Here is a 22,583-nt window from a genome sequence, read left to right on the forward strand (position 1 = left end):
TTTCCATATTATTGTGGGCTGGTATAAGTAATTCCATGTCCCTGGGTAGTGTCCATCCCACTCTCAATCCAATGTGTCAAAAGTGCTTTCATTTTATCGTACATTTTAGCAGCCGAAAGCAGGAAATCGATACTTTAATTAAGCACTTGAAGGCAGCATCTGTATCGATCCTGACAGCAGCCTGCTTGCATTTCTCCTCCAGCATCCCCACACGACACGGAGCACACAGGCGAATGTACGCGTGTGTGAAAGTGGAGAGCTTTATATCACAGTAACCACTATGACAATTACAAACACTCTGCGGGATCATGGACAGAGGTACCGACCGCGGATGGCATGTCTCAAAAAGGTAGGGTATCAATAAACAGGAGCCTATATATCACTCACATTATTTCTTATGGTTTAATATGCTGCACCTGCACACGCACCTATAATATACGTCATACGGTATATACTGTATATCATATACTTCTATAGGTTATATAAAGCACTGTCGGCTGGCTTTGCTGGTCTGCCTGTATTGTATTGGATCTTAGAAAGTGCATCTCTGTCTATAGATCCCCAATATCCTGCTATTAGTCTATTGAAATTGAGATGTGTACACTCTGGTAAGCAATGTATAGCACAAATCAATCTGATACGTAGGTAGCAATTGTTAAAAAATATTAAATAATAACCGCTGCGTTCAGAAATACATGTAGCAGAGTGACATGACATTTAATTAAATATCAGCCTGGTTTCATTGTGCACTTGTATCTGTCTTATAAAATGTTAAGACTGTGTTCTACTGTGAATGTTCCACAGTGATAAGGTCATTCAGTCTAATAAGCATTAAGCCGGGATCAGTATCAGCCGCTCCATCTATCTACACCCACCTAGACACTGGAGAGAAATTAATCCAGCAACTATGTATTGGAAATCATGCAACCTGCGGCCAGTCTGTCTCGCCAGTGCAGAACATAATAATAATAAAGAAATAAAAGAAAATAATCAAAATGACTCTATATATAAAGAATCATTTCCATTGTTGAGAGTCTATATCTACCAGTCGTGGTCGTGCAGGGGAATGCTCACACAGATTTGCATTTTCCAGTTAAACCCCATGTTTTGGTCTGGCTGTTCATGAAAGCCCACTTTGGTCCAGCTCAGCTTGGAGCTCAGAGGACCACTCCAGAATGACTTCAAAGGACAAAGCCACTTCAAACAGGCCCAGGAGTCACATGCACACACAGGAATTGAAATTAATGAATGGCCTGATGTCCTGCAAACACGTATGATTTCCAGCACACACATGGGACCTGGTGAGCTGGAGTGAGAAGTACAGATGTTGAAAGAATGAGGACTTGTTTTGTCATTTTCATGGCTTGTTATGATCAATTGTGCCGGAAATAATTTATGCCTCATTATAAGAGTGTTCGTTCATGGTTTGAAAGTGTGTTTTCCCTGAGATAAATGGCCAATTAAATTTTAAGGATATAATGTCTGTTCCATTATGCACTTTGGCGTAATGTTTCACTTTCGTCTTAAAATCGTTATTGTGTCACGTTAGGGGATTTGTCTGCCTGTGACCCTGCTGGGCTGAAGTGCTTTGTATAGAATGAAGTTTATGGGATCTGTGATACAGGTCGCTGACACCATGTGCTTTCCTTAGTCTGTGATAAGAAAAACAGTTTAGGGCCATGACTCATCACAAACCTCCCACACACGCCAAACATCAGCCATGAACAAAGCATGAAGCAAAACCTCTCACCTCAGCCGAGTGCAGCGTCCAGATTCAGGCTGGCAGTTTAACTTCCCAGCGGCATGTTTACTTTTGGAAGCAAACTTTCTGTTGCTGGATTGACAGAGCGGATAACTACAGTGGGTAAAGGTCTGGAATAGTAAACAATTACAAGCCTTTCAATAGATAGAAAACAGGCGAAGAGTAAAGTCAATCCATCATCATCATCATCATCAGTTATATCTAAACAGATTCCGTACACAGACTGTACTTTCATATCCTGTTTTCATCAACAGCCTATGTTCATGCCCTTAATGAAGTCTGCCCCCCTCTAATCTGTTGTCCGAGCAACATGTTGTCATAGTGACCTGCAGACCTTACAACCAGTTGTCTTGGTAACCTTCACCCACCCTTTATTACGTCCTTCCAGGCAGAGAGGGTGCTGTTGGAGATGCAAGACCCTAAAACGGGAGTCAGGTCACAGCCTCAGAGACTGGTCATCACAACCATACCACACGCCATTACTGGTGAGGGACACCCACACACACACACACACACACATACACACACACACACATCCTATACACACTTGATGTGTAGCAAGTGGTTGAGTGATTGTGCCAGCATAGTCTCACTGGAGGATACCAGAGCACTGTGGTCTCAAACTGGAGAGCTACAGATTCCATCTCCATGACAACCCCCCCGGTCTCGGAGTCGGGGAGAGGGAAAAAGTAGGAGGTGAAGGAGGAGGATGATTGAACAAGCAAGAGTATGGAGACGAAGGAAACGCGTGAGAGAGACGGACAGAGACAGAGGAACAGAGAGTGAGGGGGCGGCAGAGGAGGAAGAGAAGAGAAGAGGGAACCTAGAGCTCTACGTCATATGCGGGCAGCTTGTGAAATGAATGAAACTAAGGGAATAACATAAACTGTGTCTCCTCTCCTCTTATGTAATCTCCTCTCCTCGCTGCTCTCCTTTCCTCCTTTTCCTATTCTCTCTCCTTATCTGTCTCCTGCTATTAGCTGGAGTCACAGACGATCAACACAGCCAGTGGCTCTGGCATTTAGAGGCACACACCCACCCTCCGAGACGCAGCCCCCCTTGCCCCTCACACACACTTACACACACGCACACACGCACACACACACACACACACACACACACACACACACACAAACACACACACACACACACACACACACACACAAAGCGCCTACTATATTGCGTTTTCTTTATATTGCAGATATTTTGACACCTCATTTGCTTCTTTCCTCCTCAGGTGAAGACATAGTTGCATGGTTAGTGGACAGACTCAATATAAACACACAAGGTGAGAGATGGGACGGACAGTATGTCGTTACACAAAAGTTTCATAATGTCTTTCAAGACTATGACACTTCCCAATGAACCTACACGCAACAAAAAAGAGATTTTCACTCCATTTCACTTCAATGATCTGTCTCTGTGTCTTTGTCCTCAGAGGCGAGACATTTCGGCTCTATGCTTGTGGCGTTAGGCTACATTTACCCCCTGCAAGACCATAAACGCTTGGTGATCAAGCCGGATGCATCGCTATATCGCTTCCAGGTAAACGCGCCGCCCATTTCAAATCCACTACGACCCAATGACAACAATGATTATAAAATAGGACGAACCAAGGACAAACATGTGATTCACAACAAATGAAGGGGACGTTTACCCGGGCAACAGCACACATGCACTCAGGTTTGTCACAAATGAATCTAGGTCACACAAAAAAACGTCATTTCTGTCAATTTGTCCATCTCAGACACCGTATTTCTGGCCGGCACAGCAGTGGCCTGTTGAGGAGACGGATTATGGTGAGCCTGACAGGGATTGATCCTCATGCCAATGTTACCAAATTGCGTGAATTTAAGATCCACAGTAAAGACTTCCTTCTCTTTCATTGAAGCAATCTACCTGGCAAAAAGGAACATACGCAAGAAAGGGATCCTGGAGTTGCACGAGCAGGTGAGATACAGTCAAGACGGCCGAGTCATTTAACTGTTGTTGCTATAGCGCCACCATCGGGTCGATTGATGTTTCTTCTTTTGCATTAGTACAGTCAACAAGTTTGGTTTACAATAGACCAATGCATTCACGAGATGCAGCATCATTTGAAGAATGAGCCACATCCCGCACAATCCTGGCAGCCAATAACAGCAAGAAACAAGTGGTGAGAAATATCAAAACATTAAAATAACATCATTGTTGTATTGTTCTTTCTTGTCCTCAGGAGCAGTATAACCGTCTTCACAAGTGGATGAATCACAAGTGGGATTTCATAGTGATGCAAGCTAAAGAGCAATACAGGTGAGGCCTGAGAGGAACTCAGCGACATCACTTTCAGGTCAAGAAGCTTTGGAAATATTCCTGTGTGTGTGTCTGTGTGTGTGTCTGTGTTTCTAAGGGCTGCAAAGGAAAGGAAGAAACCCGACCGTGTGGTGTTTGACTGCCAGGAGAGAGCCTACTGGGTGGTGCACAGACCTCCCGTGAGAGCAATTTCCTCTATATTACTTCTAATCACCTGCATTTACACACGATAACAGTATGAGTTTTAATGTGTTACAATGTGTGAGCATGGATATTTTTCTTGGGTTATTAGGGAAAGTATTCAGTCAGTATTATCAAAGGTCTAAGCTCAGAGAGATGAGTATGGCTTTATTTTGATACGAGTGCATAAGAAGCAAACAGAGAAATCAGACAATCCACCCACAACTCGCATTCTTGTGCGGCGACGCTTTCCACCTGTATACCTCCCATGATGCCTCATTATCTCTACCCATGATGCCTCATTAGCATTATATGTCCAGTCAGACGAAAAGGGCAGGACTGATTAATATTTCACAGCCTGTGAGATCGCACGCTGCAGTGGTTTTGTGGGCTGCGAGGCTCTTGGCGTTGCGAGGCGCCGTATGTCACAGTGTGTGTGTGTGTGTGTGTGTGTGTCGTCCTCGGGCTCCAGAATCTTATACACAGACACCTCACATCTCAGAGAGAAGACATTTCACAACCGCGCTGTCAAATATTTCCCTTTGTACCTCTATAAGAATGTTTACGTGACAAAGGGTACTTGTGGTGCAGAAAAGTGAATAAATGCATCGAACAAACAATTAAACCAAAGTAAACTAAAATATTAATCTGTTGTTTGTGTGTGTTTGTGTGTGTGTGTGTGTGTAGCCAGGAACAGTGAGTGCCATGGACTATGGACTCGACCGCCGCATAGATCCTAATGCAGATGAGGTAACAGGTGAGCCCCCATGTTTGTTTGTGTGCGACAGAGAGAAAGTTCCTGCTGTGTGTGTGTGTGTGTGTGTGTGTGTGTGTGTGTGTTTGTGTGTTCATCCAGTCGATCAGACTTAATTGATAAGCTTTGAGTTGAGTTTCATTGTGTTCTTCTCTTCTCTCTTCCAGGCATTTCCAATGACCACCCAGACTTCTAAACTGATCACATATACACACACACACACACACACACACACTAGATAACATGCATTTTGGATGTTGTGAGACAAACTGTAAAGTAACACACAGCCACTTTTCTTCTCCAGACAAAAACGCCTGACTTCTACGAGAGAATCGTAAGTGTGTGTGTATCTGTGTGTGCTGAGACTGCACTGTCTACTCCCTGCCTGTTTTCTCTCATGCTGTTGTAGCTAAACCCTTGGCGATATTACGCATAAGCAGCGATCCTTAGAAACTGAGCTATTTCCCTGACATCTTTATGGCTGCCATTTCTCTTCTGCTTCCTGTAGAAGATCTTTACCCAGCAATCCATCATGAGGCCCCGAGTGAAGTCATCTGTGTCCATTGGCGCGTAAGCAGCTAACGCATTCCATTGATCACTTTGGACTAGGGGACTGCCTGACTTTCACAAAATATCTTATTGAGATTATCCTGAAAAATATGACGCTTTCAATTTGATCTACGGTATGTGAAACTTTGGTTTCAGGCGGAAAATGGATAAAGTCACACAATCTTTGAGTGTTTAATGAATAACAAATGTCTAAATTCCCCTGTTAGAAACGTGTCAAAATGAAATACTATAAATTAAATATTTACTCTTACTTTAACTTGTATTACGCTCAAACAGAAACAGTTAATCTTCATTGTTCTTAGCTTATATAGTATTCATATTGTTACTTCAGACTGGTTCTTGTGTTTCAAAGTATCATTCTGTAGCTTAACTCTATCTTTGTCTGGTGTCTTTGCTCACGTGTTTGTTCTTTCTTTCCGCTCCCTTGCTTGTAGAATGGTGAAATACTGCACCACCTGTAACAGCCACGACCCCTTCCTCCGCAAATGTCTTCCCAGCAACCCCTGGCTCACCGACGATGTCACCTACTGGACCTTGAATATGCCCAAGTGAGTCGGCTGTCAGCTGAGGCCTCGGAGGAGGATGTATAATTTATGCTGCACTCATTAATGAGACACAGATGAGGGTTGAATTATGAGTAGAAATAACTCGTGAATTCCCTTTTTATTTCTGTGTGTGTGTGGCAGTGTGGAAACCCCCACTAAGATGCGTGTGGAGAGGTGGACTTTCAGCTTTGGAGAGCTGCTGGCAGACCCTCGGGGACGAGATGATTTCAGACTGTTCTTGAAGAAAGAATTCAGCGGTATGATGAATTGTTCACTTTTCAGCGAACGGGAGATACAAAGAAGAACAAAGTGACCTGCCTCCCCTGCAAAATGATGGCTATTATTCTATTGTGAATTGTCTTAGGCGAGAACTTGGCATTCTGGGAAGACTGTGAGGATCTGAAGTGGGGCGCAGCTGCGACTATGCGAGAGAAAGCCGAGCAGATATACAAGTAATGTCTGAATTTCCCTTCTTAGGAACATTCTAGCGTTCTTCCATAAATGGTCATAGAAGCTGGAACTAGTTTACAGTTTAGAATGCAGGTCGCCGCTCCAGAATACATGATTATGGACGAAATAATGTATTCAATTTGCTTTCATTACATTACATTACATTACGATCATTTGGCAGACGCTTTTATCCAAAGCGACTTACATGCTTTCCTCTGTGATTCTCCCCATCCCCTGACCCCAGGACCTTCCTGGCACGTGGCGCCCCCCGCTGGATCAACATAGATGGAAAGACAATGGAAATCACTGTGAAAGGCCTTAAATACCCACACAGATATGTCATGGACGCGGCCCAAACCCACATCTACATGCTCATGAAGAAGGTCAGTCAGTGGGTTTAACCACACCAGAATGGAGTTTTTGTGAATTCCTCAAGCTTGTGCTATTTTCAGAATAATTCTATGATGGTTGTGTGTATATGCGTTACTGTAGGATTCATTCGGGCGCTACCTTAAGTCTCCGGTGTTTAAGGACACGCAGAAGAAGGCAATCGGTCCTGAGGAGCACAAGTTTACGTAAGTGGACGTTGTTAATTAGCAAATATTCACTTAATTTTCACCTCGTCTGTCTATCCCTCCTCATTTTGCTTATTCTGTTCCTTCTCCCTCTCATCTCTCGTCATTCCTTCTCTCCCACACATATACGATTCCCCCTCCTCGTCGCCCTCAAACCCCACCTCCTCTTTCCGTCTACCAGGGACGCCCAGTTGGAGCAGAACGCGAGGAAGCGGCGGCCCAGCGTCAGCCCCATTGTCCTCCGCCAACAGGAGCTGGAGCTGAAGGCCAAGATGGCGGCCAACACTCCCGTTGACATCACACAGGTCATGAGCAAACTCAGCAGGCAGGGCAAGGAGAAGCCCCCTGATCCTCCCCCTGCGCCTTCTCCTCCTAAGGAGTGAAAACACACACACTGAACGCCAACACATGTTCAGTGATGTTTAGCAGTGCTGAGATCAGTTCACCCTATTTATTATTATTTAGTGGCGTTATTAAAACCGAAGCTCATGATAATGTTCGATTGTTCTTAAGTTGACTTTGTTTTAGATGGATGAAAGACAAAAACACAAACTCCGTCTGTTACCATCTTTTACCTGTCTGTCCATACAAGCTGTAACTGTTGTCGGTCTTTGTTCTTTGTCATAATCTGTCTGTCTACACTCATAACTGTATTTTCCTTTTTGTCATCCGTCATAAAATAATAAACATCCACAAACCGCTTCATGTTACAACCACTTCCCTTTTCCCCTGTGTCATCATTCACTGTTTCCATTTAGACACAACACCACATCACACACACACACACACACCTATCAATTCATCTGTTTGCGATGACTGACAACCGCTTCCTGTTTTGACTGATCAGTTAATTCCATAAGCATGACTTTATGAGACTTTTGTGTAACCTAAAGACCATTTGAGTTTCTAGGCAGTATCTGTATCTGTAAAGAGTTAAAAGATACCAGCATCAGCATTACTCCACTACTATTACTACTATATTGTATTTATTATTACATTATTTAAGGCTCTTGGTAAAGTCAATCAAACTTGGGAATCATTTTTCTGAAACCCTATAAAGACAAAGCAATTCTATGAAACTGGGATGAAATTCCTCCATTACAGAAAAGTGTTGAGTTGAGATAATGGCGGAAAAAAAATGCACGGCTCTGAATTAAAAATTTGTCATGTAACTTTACTTTATAATCTCATCCGATCTTCTGCTGAGAATTTTCCCAAATTTTCCCAAAAATTGCAAAAGTTTGAAAGTGAAATCTCCTCCACAGCGCCCTCTAATGTGTGTTTGTTGCCCTTTGACCTCACAGCTGTGTCGCTTCACCACTCCAGTCCCCCACCTGACCGTCTACTCTGGCATCACTGAATCCCCCTCCCCCTCCGCCAACGCCTCGCCTCCCTTCCCTTTCCTAACCAACACCCCAGCCTGTCCGTCCCCCATCAGCGTCGCCTTGGACAGCACGTCGGCCTGTGAGCGGCGGGGGGAGACGGGGGACGGAGAAGGTGAGGTGAACCCTGAGGCTCGGGGCCCCGTCGGAGGAACTGTATCCAAGTCCCGCGTGGCTCTGTCCCTGGGCCGCCTGCTGAGGAGGGGCTGCACCCCGTCCTCCGTGTTCGCCAGCCTGTCACCTAAATGTCACGCGGCGGCTGCTGGGACGAGTAGCCGAGTTCAACCAATCAGCGTGGATCAACCCAGTCAGGCTCCGCCCAAACGGATTGGGAAGTGAGTGTGAGCCAAGACACACACCTACACACACATGCTTAAACATCCAACAGTTCTGCATGTAGAGACACTTGTTCTTACTAAGGTGTTTGTCCAGTTTTTTCCAGATAAAAGTCGATATTCCTCCAGAGTGCCGCATCTACCCCATAGAATCTGAGGATGAGGAGGACGACAGGGCTGCGTCTCGAGGAGGAGTGGGTGCCAAGGAGATCATCTGCCCGTGGGAGAGCCTGAGCCCACAGAATGGGACGGGCTAATGCCAGACGACACAGAGTTTACACAGCTACATAATAGAACAGGTTTAAAAAAAACAACCTCTTTGTGGCGCAGGTGCAATGTATCTGTCTGAACGGGGACCAACCAGATTTCACATCTAAAACTGTGTGAAAATGTCAAGTGTTTACTGTCCCTGTGTGACGGCAGTCGTCCTTCCAACAGGCTACAAACTACAACATAGGTAGTGTCAACACGACCAATGTGGACGTCAGCATCAGCTTACTGTGTCCAAGTTCCTATAGCCTTATTGTAAACAACTCTTAATGATGTGAGCCCCACCTGAGCAGACTGGGCAGAGGAAGAGGGCAGAGGCAGAAATGTGCTCCATGATCAGGATTTCACATACATGACATCCAGAATCAACATAACTCTGTGCATGCTCATCCACTGCAGGTCTTCAACCTCAGCAATGTCACTTTTACACTGTTTTGCACGTGAAAAGTTTCTTAGTTTCACATCCGGAAGAGGTACTATATACGTAATCTATGGTGTTATAGACTGTGTTAGAAGATTTTGTCAGTATTGGTTTAGTTTTGTCAGGCTCAGCTTCTCTAAAAACAACAGATTGGCCAGAACAAACAAAGAGCTTGTCAACCTGAACTGTAGCCGTCACATTCTAACCTCATTGTGTTTCTACGTGAATACAGTCATAAATATTGTATCCAGTGGCCCGAAAACAGCCTTATCCAAATTCCACAAATGATCTGCCTTCACGTCTGACACTGGTGCCAAACAATAGTGACTACTTTGTTATTGCGAATGAGCCAAAATCCTTTTTCCCCCCCTTGCACATTTTCAGCTTTTTGTTGTTGTTTTTATCCTTAAAGTTGTCTGGGGAGCAAGCATGTACAAACTGCTTCTGATTCAGGGTCATGATTATGGATATTATACAAAACAAATTGAAGTTTACATCTAAGTGAGTGATTAATCAAGGCAGACGGACAATGGAAAATAAGATGTATTCGTGTCTTTCTATGATTGAGCGATGATCATTTTTCTGATCGTGTGCTGCTAAATAGATTCCGATGCCTCATTCCCAATCTACTGACCTCTTATCCGTGACTGAAGAGGTGCATTTCGGGGTCAAATGAGCAGTTAAATGTTTAGATGTTGCTTTTTGCTGATCCACTGTTATCAGACGTGCACTCTTAAGAAAGCGGATTGGGTTTAGGAATAGGATAATAGTTTTGTATTTGGCTCCACTGCTGTTTTGTACACTTTGTGTAGCTTTAGTATACTGTGGAGTGCAGGAGGAGTTCATATTTTGTCACGTGTTCTTTGAAATGGCAGTACAATGTGAATTAACTGTCAGAATGTATTATCTTTACAATGTTTACAGATGCAAGAATGTGAAAATACCTTAACTTTGTTGTGTTTGATTTATACATTCCATGGCTTGTGTCAAGTGCCTCAATAAATGACTTCATGTCTGAACAATAACAAGTCTTACTTTCTTGATAACATGCTGATATTTAAGTTAACATTAGCATGTATGTGAAATATGTCGCGTTCAATTAAAATCTAATCGGTAATGCCTCGCGCACTCGCCTGCGGCTGGTTATGATGTAAGCAACCGCTAGATGGCAGTATAGCAACGTGGAATCCGCAAGCATAACTAAAACTACATTGAAATCTGAAACCTGATACACGGAAAAGAAGCTGCATTTACCTTTAAATATTATTATTATTATCGTTTTAGTATTACAATAATTTATGCATTTTATACCATATTATTATTATATTGCTTTATTTAAACATATTTGTGTTGTTTTCAACATTTAATGACGTATTCCTACATTATGTTCTCAGTATTTAAAAACATTTGGAAGAATTATTAATTATTAATATCACAGTGGCTCTGTCGCTTTCAGTCTCACAGATCTAGAGAGGTGAACTGAAACCACAGCAGAGCTTTGATGTGTTTGTGTGTGTGTGTGTGTGTGTGTTTGTGTGTATCTTTGAGCAAAACAAAATCATTGCTCCCCCACACTATCCACAAAGGGACGTCCACGCTCAGTCCATTCATATATTAGTTTATCAAGGCGGACAGAATTCATGCCACACACTTAAAATTCATCTGAGGTGTGCATATATTACAATACATTTGTGTGGCAGCATGGTTTTAATGAAGCCCTTGCCATTTGGGTTTATACCTGAACAAGCCACACACATTCATGTCTTGCAAGCCTTTAATGCATTTATTTATTTTGTAACACAGTAACTTATTCCTCTCAAAATGAATCTTCTGATTGCGTGGATGCCGAACAAAACAGAGAGAGAATACAAACATCGATGCCTACGCGCAAACAAAGATGCGAGCAACACAATGTGCACAAACATGTGATCTGTTGTGCGTGTCTGAATGAAGCGCTTGTTATTTACAGGACAGCACATCTAAAAGTCAATGAGTAAACTGTTGGTAATGACTAATCCTGCTCCACCTCTTCAATATGAGTCAGGCAGACTGTTGTAAAGCCACTTCCTCTTTGACTGACATGAATGGGAAACTCGCCCAGTAAACACAAAACACACAAAAACAAAGGCAAGGCCCCTTTCATGCCAACACACACACACACACACAGACACACATGGTGCGCCCACACCCACAGGCAGACGTAAACAGGTGTCAGCCACTGTATTGTGACCTCCCGTCACATGATGAATGACCAAATCAGAAGCGTAATGAAACGCCGCGCATTGCTGAGCCCTCTGCCGGCTGCTGCTTCCCTGTACGCGTGTGTGTGCGTGCGTGCGTGCACGGAGATGACTGTGTGCGAGCGCCCAGGACCTCAATCAGAATCACAGGTGACCCGGTGTCACACTGAGCCTCCTGGGTTTGACAAGACCAGATAATTACCAGTGACCCACACCTCGTAAAATCACTAAAGAGAGAACGTGATTGGCCGGGCATGAGAAGATGGAAGTCAGAGAATGGACTCAACTTGGGGGGGGGGGAATGACCTTGAAACTGCAACTATATTCAGGTCACTTTCTTTGCCCCCCCCCCTCCTCTCAAAGTCCAACTCCTCTTCCTCTCTCTTAGCCTTTAAACTTCAAACACCTTTGCTCCCTCCGTTAGTTTCTTACCCCCAAATCCTCCTTTCTTCCCTTCTCCCCTTCCTCTCTCCAGCACTGGACTTTAATCAGTGTGTGTTATGATTACTCCGTGCTTAATCATAAGCCTGGGATAATTCGCCGCATGATTGTGATAAAATGTAAATACACACTTGGGCGTGACGGCATTATTCACAGTATTACGAGACAAATAAGGTCGTTTGTGTTGTTGATTCTTCATTTAATGAGCAATTTAGTGACCAGTCGAACGGGCTGATTAAAAGACTAATTAGAGCTCTTGTTTTGAGAGAGAGAGAGAGGGAGGGAGGGAGAAGGTGAGAGGGAGAGAGAGAGAGAAAGACAGTTACCTAGTCTTATGTAAAGTTGGTTTCCTCAAGTCCTTGATTAAAAATGAGAAAATGTCAATCTAGTATCAAAAGTATATCTAGCCATTATGACGAACCCCCTTGATGTACACAATGCACAACATTAAAACACTCAAGTTAAGTACAAGCACTTGATTTGGGTTAGAACCGTGTCAGGATGTCAGGTGAAATGCAGCCAAGAGTCAAAGTGTAAAATCTGACAGATAAGCCTTGGGGAAACTTCCACAGGAATATCAAACCACCCTTCAATCTCTCTGCCGTGCACACACACACACACACACACACACACACACACACACACCGGAGTATGCGCGGACATGCACACGTGTCGTACACATACTCGCATACGTTCACAACCACACACACACACACACACGCGCGCACACACGCCGCCATTTATGCACGTCCACGCGTACAATCTTTGTCTCAGGAGGAACGGTATTAATACCCGACAGGCTGTGAAATGTCAAAGCAATCTGAGAGGAAGGTGCACAAAGACCCAATTTATTTATGTATCTGACACCTCTCTTGTCTTTCTGCTCTTGAGCTATTTTTGCCTTCAAAGAAGTGTCTTTAAGGAGGGAGGACGGTGATGAAGACGGGGACAGGCAGACAGGCGGAGGGACAGACAGACAGACAGACGGGCACGGCGGTGAGGAGAGGTATGTGGGCCAGTGGTCATGTTTGTGAGATCAGCAGTGTCGCCCTCAGGACTCTGCCTGTTAACCCACATATGGAGCAGAATCTCCCTCTGAACATTTCTTCCCCTCCTCTGACATATGGCTCTGATCAAAGAGTTGCACTCGGGAGATAAAAATACCACAAAGGTGGATTATCACAAATCAGCATGCAGCACCCAGAGCCTCTCTCAAACACAGAGTTAATGGAGTTGATGTATTCCTCCTCGCTACTTCCCCGCTCTGTTCACTCTCACTATTGTCCTGTCTTAGTATTCAACGCCACAATCGTCCACATTAGACCAATATGCAGCGCTGTTTACCCAATGAGTGATGATTGCCTGTATAAACATCTGTCCTCAACAGTGTACACAGCTACACACACACACACACCCTCCCCACACACACAAACACACCTACTCATTCCAATGTCTCATAACACCCTAGACACTCAATATCAAGCGAGCAGGACACAACAGACGGATCAATTCAGTGCAAGTTATGATGGAAGAGCATACAAAGAAGGTGTAGCGCCGATGCAATGTCTTAGATGCGGGTGTATGGTATTGTAATTTTGACCTACGTGCCGCTGTTACACCTACAAGGCAGAAACGACCTCATGGATGGAGTTGAATGTCAATAAAGAGGCCGTGTTTCCTATCCTACTCCGTGGAACGAGAGTCAGATCAGGTGGAGGAGTCTCAACAAGCAAAGTCACTCAGGGATAATGGCTTTGGTTTGGTTTCTAATCATCGCTGTGCTTGAAAAATGATTAATTGTCCTCATTATTTTCATCAATGGCAATGGAATTTGTGATTTTCAGAAGGTCGCTGAAGCTAATTAGGCCACACAGGTTCTCTGGTTTAGTTATCGTTCGTATTAACGGGCAACATGTTGAACCGATTGCCGCAAAACATTAAAAAGGAAATGACACCTCCTTCTGATGAAGCTTAAGGGTTGCAGCGCAGCGCTCCCGATCCCACTGAGGATAAACGCCCTGTTGTGCAGTTTGATGGGTCACAGCGCCTGCCTGCAGCGACACCGCTTCATACATGTTAATGATGCGAGCGGTGAAGGTCAAACATCTACAAACTAAACATGCAGATACTTGTCACAGGAGTCGGAGGAAAGCGGGAGGACGAACTCAAAGGCGTTTTAAGCACAAGAGAAGTGGAATCGATTCTGAAACTGTTGTTGTTTTTAGCCTCCTGACACTGTTGACCTTCCACGCCTAATGCGGAGACAAATGGGGTGTTAACAGGGGCGGATGTGTTCCCACCTCCTGATCCTCAACTGTCAGAGATGCATCCTCATCCGCAGCTCCATTTGCCTCCGCTGATCCCCGCAGGTTCATTCTTGAAAGCATTTGTTTTTTCCCCCCCCCTCCCGATTTGCATTAATCCTGTAGGGGCGCATCGTTGGTAAGCGCGGTCGTTTGTCTCTCACTGCGGCGGGAGGGGGAGATGAAAACGCAGCTTCTACCTATTACTGAAACTCCTAAAGATGTTGACAGGCTAACCCAGGTTATGGATCGTTTCCTCAGGTGCCTCAGCATCGCTTTGGGCTCGGTGACAATAAATAGGAGATTGTTTTATTTGGACCGCATTAAACCATGATCTAAATTTGACAGGCATTCTTGACACAGAGCTGCGTTCCATTACTCAGGTGAAAATGGTCGTTCAGATGAAGAGCATCTCTAAAATTGTGTGTGTGTGTGTGTCAGGGAGGAGGGGGGGGGTATTTTCACACTTCCTTTCAGGAGGCTGTTAATGCTTTTATCTCTTCACGGTTAGATTACTGACACACTCTCAGCTTAATTTCTACAATTCTTCTAACTACTTCCCCCACTGGTTGCCTGTTTTAGAGCCAAAGTTTTTATTATTTACAAACGGTTTGGTGCCCGGTTTTGGGGTGTCCTAAAAAAATAATAAGCAGTGAACGGTTGGGAGCGGTTGTTTCCTTCTCGACCTGTCTGGAGCCCTAATGAGATCCTTGAGGAGCCTCACGTTCAAGTTCATGTCGAACACCCTTCAGGATTGAATTGCCCATTCAGAGGTGGTGTTGAAATTTAAATGAACTTTCACTACAGATTTTGTCCCGTTTGACTAGTTTGACTCATTCTATTCTATCGTCTTTGTTTGGTCTACTTCAATTTACTTTTACAACTCAGCTGGTGAAGACGATAAAACACTGGAGGAGGTATATGTCTGTGTTTACAAGAGATGGAGACCAGCACATACCTCCACCAAGGCCGAGAAATCCTCCAACGTGAGGTCACATGTCATTTTTTATAGAATGAACCACGCCCATTCAACTTAGGCAATTCATTATTTCAAAACCAGTAAGAAACATTAAAAATCTTAACCCATAATGGTCCAGATATTCTACATGTAAAACATTGTGAAGTGGTCATTGCAGCGCCACCATCAGGCTGAATGATACCGAAATTGAATGGGCTCTTCCCTGCTTCGTCTCCAACCTGCCCACCAAGTTTCATCAAAATCCATTGATAGCTTTTTGATCTAATGACGTCGTGCAATGAGAAGCTATTGGGCTTACAGAAACATGACTAGAGTGTGTTGGTTGCTCGCTATGTGTTTGTTGAGAGTGTAATGTGTGCTAGCATGTTCTCTGAAACAACTTCTTTAAAACTAGAAGGATAATATATGTCAGGGCCGAGTGTCCGTGAGTTTTGTCTGGACTTCTTCTGCCCCCTAGTGGCTCACAAACTGCTGCTGCTGCTCCTAATCATAATCACTTTATAGAGCGAAACAGCTAAATGCCGAACTCGCCTAAAAATAGATCGGCCCAATAACAGAATTGTCAGATTTGTGAATGATTCACCAAAAACCTGCTAAGAGGCTTAGGAAAAAGTTTCTGAAATGTAGATTGAGGATTTCACTGTTCACACAATGTGAAGTGTTGTTCATAGTGCTGCATCACGTTGGCAGGAGTTTACACAGACTTCAGGGGTAGGAACCATAAACCGCAACGTGTAAATGCACTGATGCACGGCAGGAGCAGTGTACATTCCAGTCAGGAGCTGTGATATCAATCCTCCACGATAGTACAAATCCGGCAATGACAACTGCTCACACACAAACACACACACAGTGAGAAGGCGTAAAGATAATCCCTCCTTGATGACGCGCAAACGTGCAGAATTAATTGTATGCCTGTCAGCTGGCGAGCCCACACAAAGCCTGGAAAACATAATTTTGTTACGTGCGGGATCCAAACCGAGTTAATTTGTGGATTCGATCGGGGCCGCTGCCTCGGACAGCATATGTTCTCCGCCGGCTGATTTTCTACGAGCTACAGCTGGGAGTCCATACTCGCAAACATCTGTGTGCGACTGTGCGTTTCAATAGATCAAGAGCGTCGAGCGTCGCTGCAGGTACAACACACATCCGGCACACAGACGTAAACGCCTCAGTCACACGTCTCACATCTCCAACGCTCTATTTTAACACTCATCTATAATTATAGAACTGTGTTAAAAGGCTTGTCATCTGACCACCGCTGCCTGGTGAGGGGAAAAACAAGGAGAAAAAAAAAGGCTTTGATTGGTCGTGATGCTAATCTGCAGAGACGGCGCTCTTTAAAAACTGCAAACGCCTGTCCACCGGCGTGAGCCAGAAAGGAACGCAAAGTAAAACGCTTTGTTTCTCCTCCGCAAAACGTAAAGAAAAGGTTTACCCGCCGCCGAATCTTTCACACAGGTTCGCAAGCGTCAAAGAGTTCAAGTCAGAGTGCTCCGAAAAACTGTGTTCCTCCTTTTGTGAAACGAAAGGAGTGAGAAATTACCAGAGATTGCTTTTTGTCTTTCCCCCCCTCTGCTGCCCACCTTACAGGCAGATGATTGCCTCCACCGAGGATCTCTTTGATCAAAATGACACGGGCAGCCGACAATACCCTGAAACGCATTGGTATGGGTGGAACACCTCCCAGCCCTCGGTGATGAACTGGATTTGTGGTTGAAATTAATGTCTTCAACAGGTGAGTGCTCTCATACACAGTGTTCTAATATCACTCTGGGAGGAAGCAATACAGGGAGGTTAGTTGGATTAATTGCCGGAAACCGCGAAGGGAGAGGAGGATACATGTGCACCGTTCAATATAAACTCTACATCCCCTTTCCTTTCTTAAGTTTGATCCCAACAACATAAAGCGTCTCAGCTAAGTATCAATAACACCAACATGTGAATCTGTATGAGGTTGTGCTGAAACTGTGGCCTTTGACATTTGTGATGCGACCTCCCAAACAGTATGGGCACTTTAAGGTCATGTTGAGGTTTGTGGGGTTGTTTGGGTCTATCGTCGTGGGTTACGCAACTGTTACCTTTCCTATATTCTACATTCATGGAAGATCTGGTAGCACAGGTTGGAGTCTTCAGGCAGCGGAACGACTGCTCAACGATTTGTGTGTTTGTTTATGTCGATATTCCGAGGTAAACAAGGTTTGCGAACATATTGACAGAGAAAGCATTGATATGGACGGGGGCCCGGGGCTCCTGGTTGGGAAGGTAATGCCGTTAAAGGGATTTGTTTAAACCTGTTGATAAGGTGATAAGAGAATGAAAACAGAGAGTGATATGATGTGATCATTTAGGGGAAAGGAGGAAATGATATGTGACAGGGCGATGCAAAGAGAGGAGGCGAATAAACAAGGCAGAGTGGGTGAGGAGAGAGGGAGGGGGGGTGTGTTAAAGTGAGAGAGGAAGAGGGGGGAGGAAAGGAGGGAGGAAGGAAGGCTAAATCCTCACACCATTATTACCAGGACTCATATGCAACCCCTCCTGTGATGGAGTGAGAGAGAGAGAGGCGACAGAGAGAGAGAGAGAGAAAAAAAAAAAACAAAGCTGGGGAGGAAATGGAAAGCGGGATTACTGGTGTGACGGCGGAGAGACCGACGGGGTGAGAGAGAGAGAGAGAGAGAGAGAGAGAGAGAGAGAGAGAGAGAGAGAGAGCGGAAAGTGGTGGGGGGGAAAAAAAACAACAAATCAGTGCAACAGGATGAGGACCTGCTAGTGCAGCTCGACCCTGCAGAGCTGCCATCTGTCCCGCTGTGCTCGCTGTGATCCCGACATTCCCACCATCAACCAACATCTGGATCGCCTCACATCCATATGGGGTGGGGTGAGGGAACCCCCAAGTATGCCCTCTCCTCTCTGACCAGCACCTGAGGACGCTCACAGGAATTGTGGGATCCCTCGTCTTGGAGTACACACACATACACATACACACACACACACACACACACACACACACACACACACATACACACATACACACACTCATTCCTCCATGAAAAGGAGTCGTACCCTGGACCGAGAACTTCAAAGGCGCTCAGAGGAAACGTTCTTCTCCAGTGTGTGAAACTTGAGTTTTGCTCTGGTTAACTCCGGATGGATCTGCTGCGTCTCTCACTCCTCTGGAGGGAGCAGGAGAGGGAACGGGAGCAGGGGGAGATTGGGAGAGAGGGGGAGACGGCGTGGAAGCGCTGCTGCTGCCGCTGCTGAAAACTGTTGTTGCCGTCGTTTCTGCTCCGCTGTTCCAGAGACATTTCATCCTCTTCCCCCCTTCACTCCTCTTCTCATCCGAACAGCAGGGAGCGTGACGGATTCTGACAGAAGTGAGACTAAGAGCTAAACACTGTGGGTAGAGACGCGTATCTCCCCCCACACACACACACACACACACACGCACACACAGACACGCACACGCACGCCAAACACTCCGGCCGTCTGCTCATCTAGGGGCTCACACACCTCTCTCCATCTGCCACCTCCCCCTTTTTTCCTCACTTTTCTCTCACTCCTTTCTCATGCCGCTCTCCTGCTCCTGTCCTGTCCTCACCTCCGTGGCCACTTGTTAATGCAGATGTGTTTGCACGCGCCCGGAGAGAGGCAGACGAGAGACAGAAAGTGAGGGAGAAGAGGGGAGAAAGCGAGACAAACTGCGAGAGGCGAGTTTGATCAGAGGACACTTGCTGTCATGTTGTGATGTGCAGCCGGGCTCCACGCAGCGCCGACATGCAGGCTACCAGACAGACACCGTTACTCACACGTACTTGCTCTCGCGCAGACACCGGTGTCTAAACGCGCACTCCTACAGGTGCTGAGAGGGGAGACGAGCGGGTGAAGAGAGACAAGCAGAAATAGAGGGACAGAAAGAGAGAGAGAGGGAGAGCGAGTCGACTGGGAAAAGCTGAACGAGGAGGAAGCATGGAGCAGCAGGAAGCCAGGCTGGATGACAGCACAGAGCACAGGTAAGTCTCTCTCTCTCCCTCTCTCACACACACACACCTATGTTCTCTTTACTTCACTTCTATTTTTTTTCCTGATCCGCTGTCACACATTTCCCAGCCCTCCACACCTGCGAGGGACAGATATAGCAGCGTAGGAGAGGAACACAGGGGGAGTGTGTAAGTAGGCTCGTATTAGTACAGTCACACTTTCAGTTCTCATATATACATAAGTGAAGGGTTTTCCTCCGGAGACAACTCCATCGCTGCCGCTGACAGAAACAGAGCAGCCAGTTGGTACTATTAGAGGAGCGACTTTAAGAGGACAAATTTGCATTTTTAACCCTGAATTCTGAGGTTTGATGGGTTGTGTGGAATCTATACAAGTGTGTGTGTGTGTGTTTGCATTCCTCACCTGCACGCACACTTAGTTGGGTTCAATGTGACTCCTGTACTTATAGATTATTGACATTACCGTGGCAGTGTTTTTGTTTCAGCGTGGTGATCAGTTATCCGCTAATACTCATTGATTTGTCCATTTAGCGGTGTGCAGCAACGCTCGTATGTCTCCATTAGTCAAAGTAGCTTTCATAGCTGCTCCAGCATACATAGATCCTGTCAGTGTGCGTGGCGTACTACAGCTTATTCTCAGCTGTACCATTCACACTTCAGGGAGCATCTGTGTATAAAGACTCCACGTCTCCTTTCAACGGTATTGCTAGGATTTTAATTGCTGTATATTGAAGAAGTAAAGGGCCTAAATGATCTCCATAGCCCCCCCCCCCGCCCCCCCGCCCCCTTCCTTTCCCCTCAACGTCACTCATGTTGGGCAATACATCCAGTCTGTAACGATTTACTGTAAAGCTGTCAAATCTTAATGTGGGAGCCTGGGAACCCACAGAGAGATGCAGTCTCTGTGGACAGGCGGAGGACAGCAGCAGTTAAAAACCCCTAATTATGAGAAATTACACGCCGGAAATTCTGTGATATGTTTCATAATAAGCTCAGAGGTTATACAGTTATTCATATTGTGTCATTTCCGCACGCAAGGTTGTATGTGCGTGTGTGAGTGTGTGTCGGGAAGGTTGGGAGGGTGCGAGAACACACATCTATGCCCCCCACTCAAGTTTGGGTGTGAGAGGCAAGTGCAACACTCAGAAATCAGCTCGTCTCCTTCAAGTCGTCCATAATTAGGCCAAGAGACGGAGGGACGGGAGGGGGGGGGGGAAACTTGGAAAGGGAGGGAGGAACACTCGACGGTGTTTGTTTGACATTGACAGAGTGATCACTCCTGGCTCACTCTCCGCACTGGTGTGTGTACACGCACTGGCGTCACCGCTTTGAAAGTGACCTCAGGGTGACGGCGTCTTAACGTCTCACTTATCCAAACTGACAGAGAATCTCCAAATCCAAACGGATAGTAATGTATGTAAATGTATGTGTCAGGTCCATTAGGGTGGCATTGTATCGTTCATCCTTAAGTCTTAACGCTTAAAGTCACCAGGACGACCAACTACCAAGTCACTGAGTTGATATCGCCATGGTGATGAGGCTCCTTCCATCAACTAGATCCTCTCGACTAATTTCCTCTACGACTCCAGCATAAATCACTGAATGTTCCCCACTGTACATCTACATACAGAGGTGGATGGGACTGTGATGAAGACTGAGATTTGGTCACAACAAGCAGAATTCTGAGAGTTGCCCCACAGACGAGAATTCCATTGAAAGAGAGAAGTTTGGTTTAATCTGCCTTTATAAAGTTTTAACGTCCCTTGCTGGATCTGAACCTTTTCTGGCCCCTGAGAATGAGACCGTAAACGCTCTGACCCCCATTTCCAGGTTGCATAAACAGAGGCGCGAGGAGCTCAACCAAAGGATGACTTTCCATTCCAGAGTGTCTCATTAGATAAATAAAAACACGGCTGAGGCTACTGGAGGCTGAAAGAAAGACAGAGAACTATTTATTTCTCCAGGAAAAGATATCAGTAGAGGCGATAAGAATTTGTTGTGAACCCTTAAACTTATCCTGAGGTCACTGCAGGGTTGAGAACCTCCACTTTAAAGGCTCTGCTGTGATGGAGCTGTGTGGCGTTCATGGTCAATGGTTCATCATCACGTGTGATTACATCATTTCTGTTAACTGGTTTTCCCTGGTTGAAGCTCTTCCTCCCCCCTTAATTCTTCTTCTAAATGTCATTTTGAAGAATTTGGTGTGTTTGTATGCTTCAAAATAATTCTCAACGGTTCTTCCTTTGCTGTTTTTCCATCCTTTTTATGTCATAATGGCACTCTGTGATATTGCTGCTAATCTGGAGCAGACACACTGACTCAACCTCTCCTGACCATCACCCCCAGCACAACGCTAATACACACCCACACACACACACTGCTAATCTGAGGCCCCATTATGCTGCCTTTTCCAGGGATTACACTATCAAACAAACACTAGAGAGCATTTTTTAGTTTCTTTCTGCAAAGGCTTCCGTGTTCGGAGGCTGGGGATAGTGAGTCGAAAATACATTTCAGAAGCACTCCTGTTGACTAACGAGAGTACAATGAGCAACCTCCATGCTGTGAAGCCTTTTACACCTACATACTTACTATGACACAGAAATGAACCACATAGATACCACATATTTACCACTGTTGTGTACTTTTACAGCTCATATATCTTATTAATCTAACTCAGATTATAAAGATCTTCTCAAACAACCCTTAGGACATCAAACCCAGGTCGATCTGCCTCATATCAATCTAACTCCGTGACGTGCCAGGGTGTAAAATCAACTTTATGGATTGGAGCGTATATCCAAGGGTCAAAGACCAAATGCTCTAAATGTCACTGTATGCGGATGATATTCCTAAATATTTATCTAATCCATAACACACTTCTATGATGGGGAACTGGTGCAATATAGCTGACCTCTTGCAAACCAAAATATGTCTAGATAATGTCACATGAAATACCAGAACCTTTGAAATAATGGATGTTGATGATACCAAATGCTGAACATGCTCACACACATTTATCTATTGAGCAATCATTAAAAACAGCTACTACTCTACTGCTCTACTACTGTCCGTCATTCCAGCTC

General features: G+C 45.1%; 1 protein-coding gene across 1 annotated transcript; it reads left to right on the forward strand.

Moving 5' to 3' along the window:
- Positions 1 to 75: 75 nt before the first annotated feature.
- On the forward strand, positions 76 to 7,787 carry LOC143001948 (regulator of G-protein signaling 9-like). The gene is made up of 17 exons (XM_076151815.1): positions 76 to 349; positions 2,151 to 2,247; positions 3,000 to 3,050; positions 3,201 to 3,307; positions 3,510 to 3,561; positions 3,654 to 3,712; positions 3,978 to 4,054; positions 4,152 to 4,233; positions 4,922 to 4,984; positions 5,293 to 5,322; positions 5,497 to 5,558; positions 5,993 to 6,106; positions 6,245 to 6,360; positions 6,468 to 6,555; positions 6,798 to 6,936; positions 7,046 to 7,128; positions 7,310 to 7,787. The coding sequence occupies exons 1-17, from the start codon at positions 281 to 283 to the stop codon at positions 7,509 to 7,511; spliced, it is 1,491 nt and encodes a 496-aa protein (XP_076007930.1). The 5' UTR covers positions 76 to 280; the 3' UTR covers positions 7,512 to 7,787.
- Positions 7,788 to 22,583: the final 14,796 nt, after the last annotated feature.

This window comes from Genypterus blacodes, unplaced genomic scaffold (assembly GCF_046128005.1).
Source record: "Genypterus blacodes isolate CSIRO-AG114 ecotype Tasmania unplaced genomic scaffold, CSIRO-AGI_Gbla_v1 ptg000055l_1, whole genome shotgun sequence".
NCBI lineage: Eukaryota > Metazoa > Chordata > Actinopteri > Ophidiiformes > Ophidiidae > Genypterus > Genypterus blacodes.

Excerpts from the sequence above, each read along its gene's own strand:
- LOC143001948 (XM_076151815.1), top strand. The coding sequence starts at position 281 with ATGACAATTACAAACACTCTGCGGGATCATGGACAGAGGTACCGACCG. Across the intron at positions 5,323-5,496 it reads CTGACTTCTACGAGAGAATC|AAGATCTTTACCCAGCAATC; the intron begins GTAAGTGTGTGT and ends TGCTTCCTGTAG. Across the intron at positions 5,559-5,992 it reads TCATCTGTGTCCATTGGCGC|AATGGTGAAATACTGCACCA; the intron begins GTAAGCAGCTAA and ends CCTTGCTTGTAG.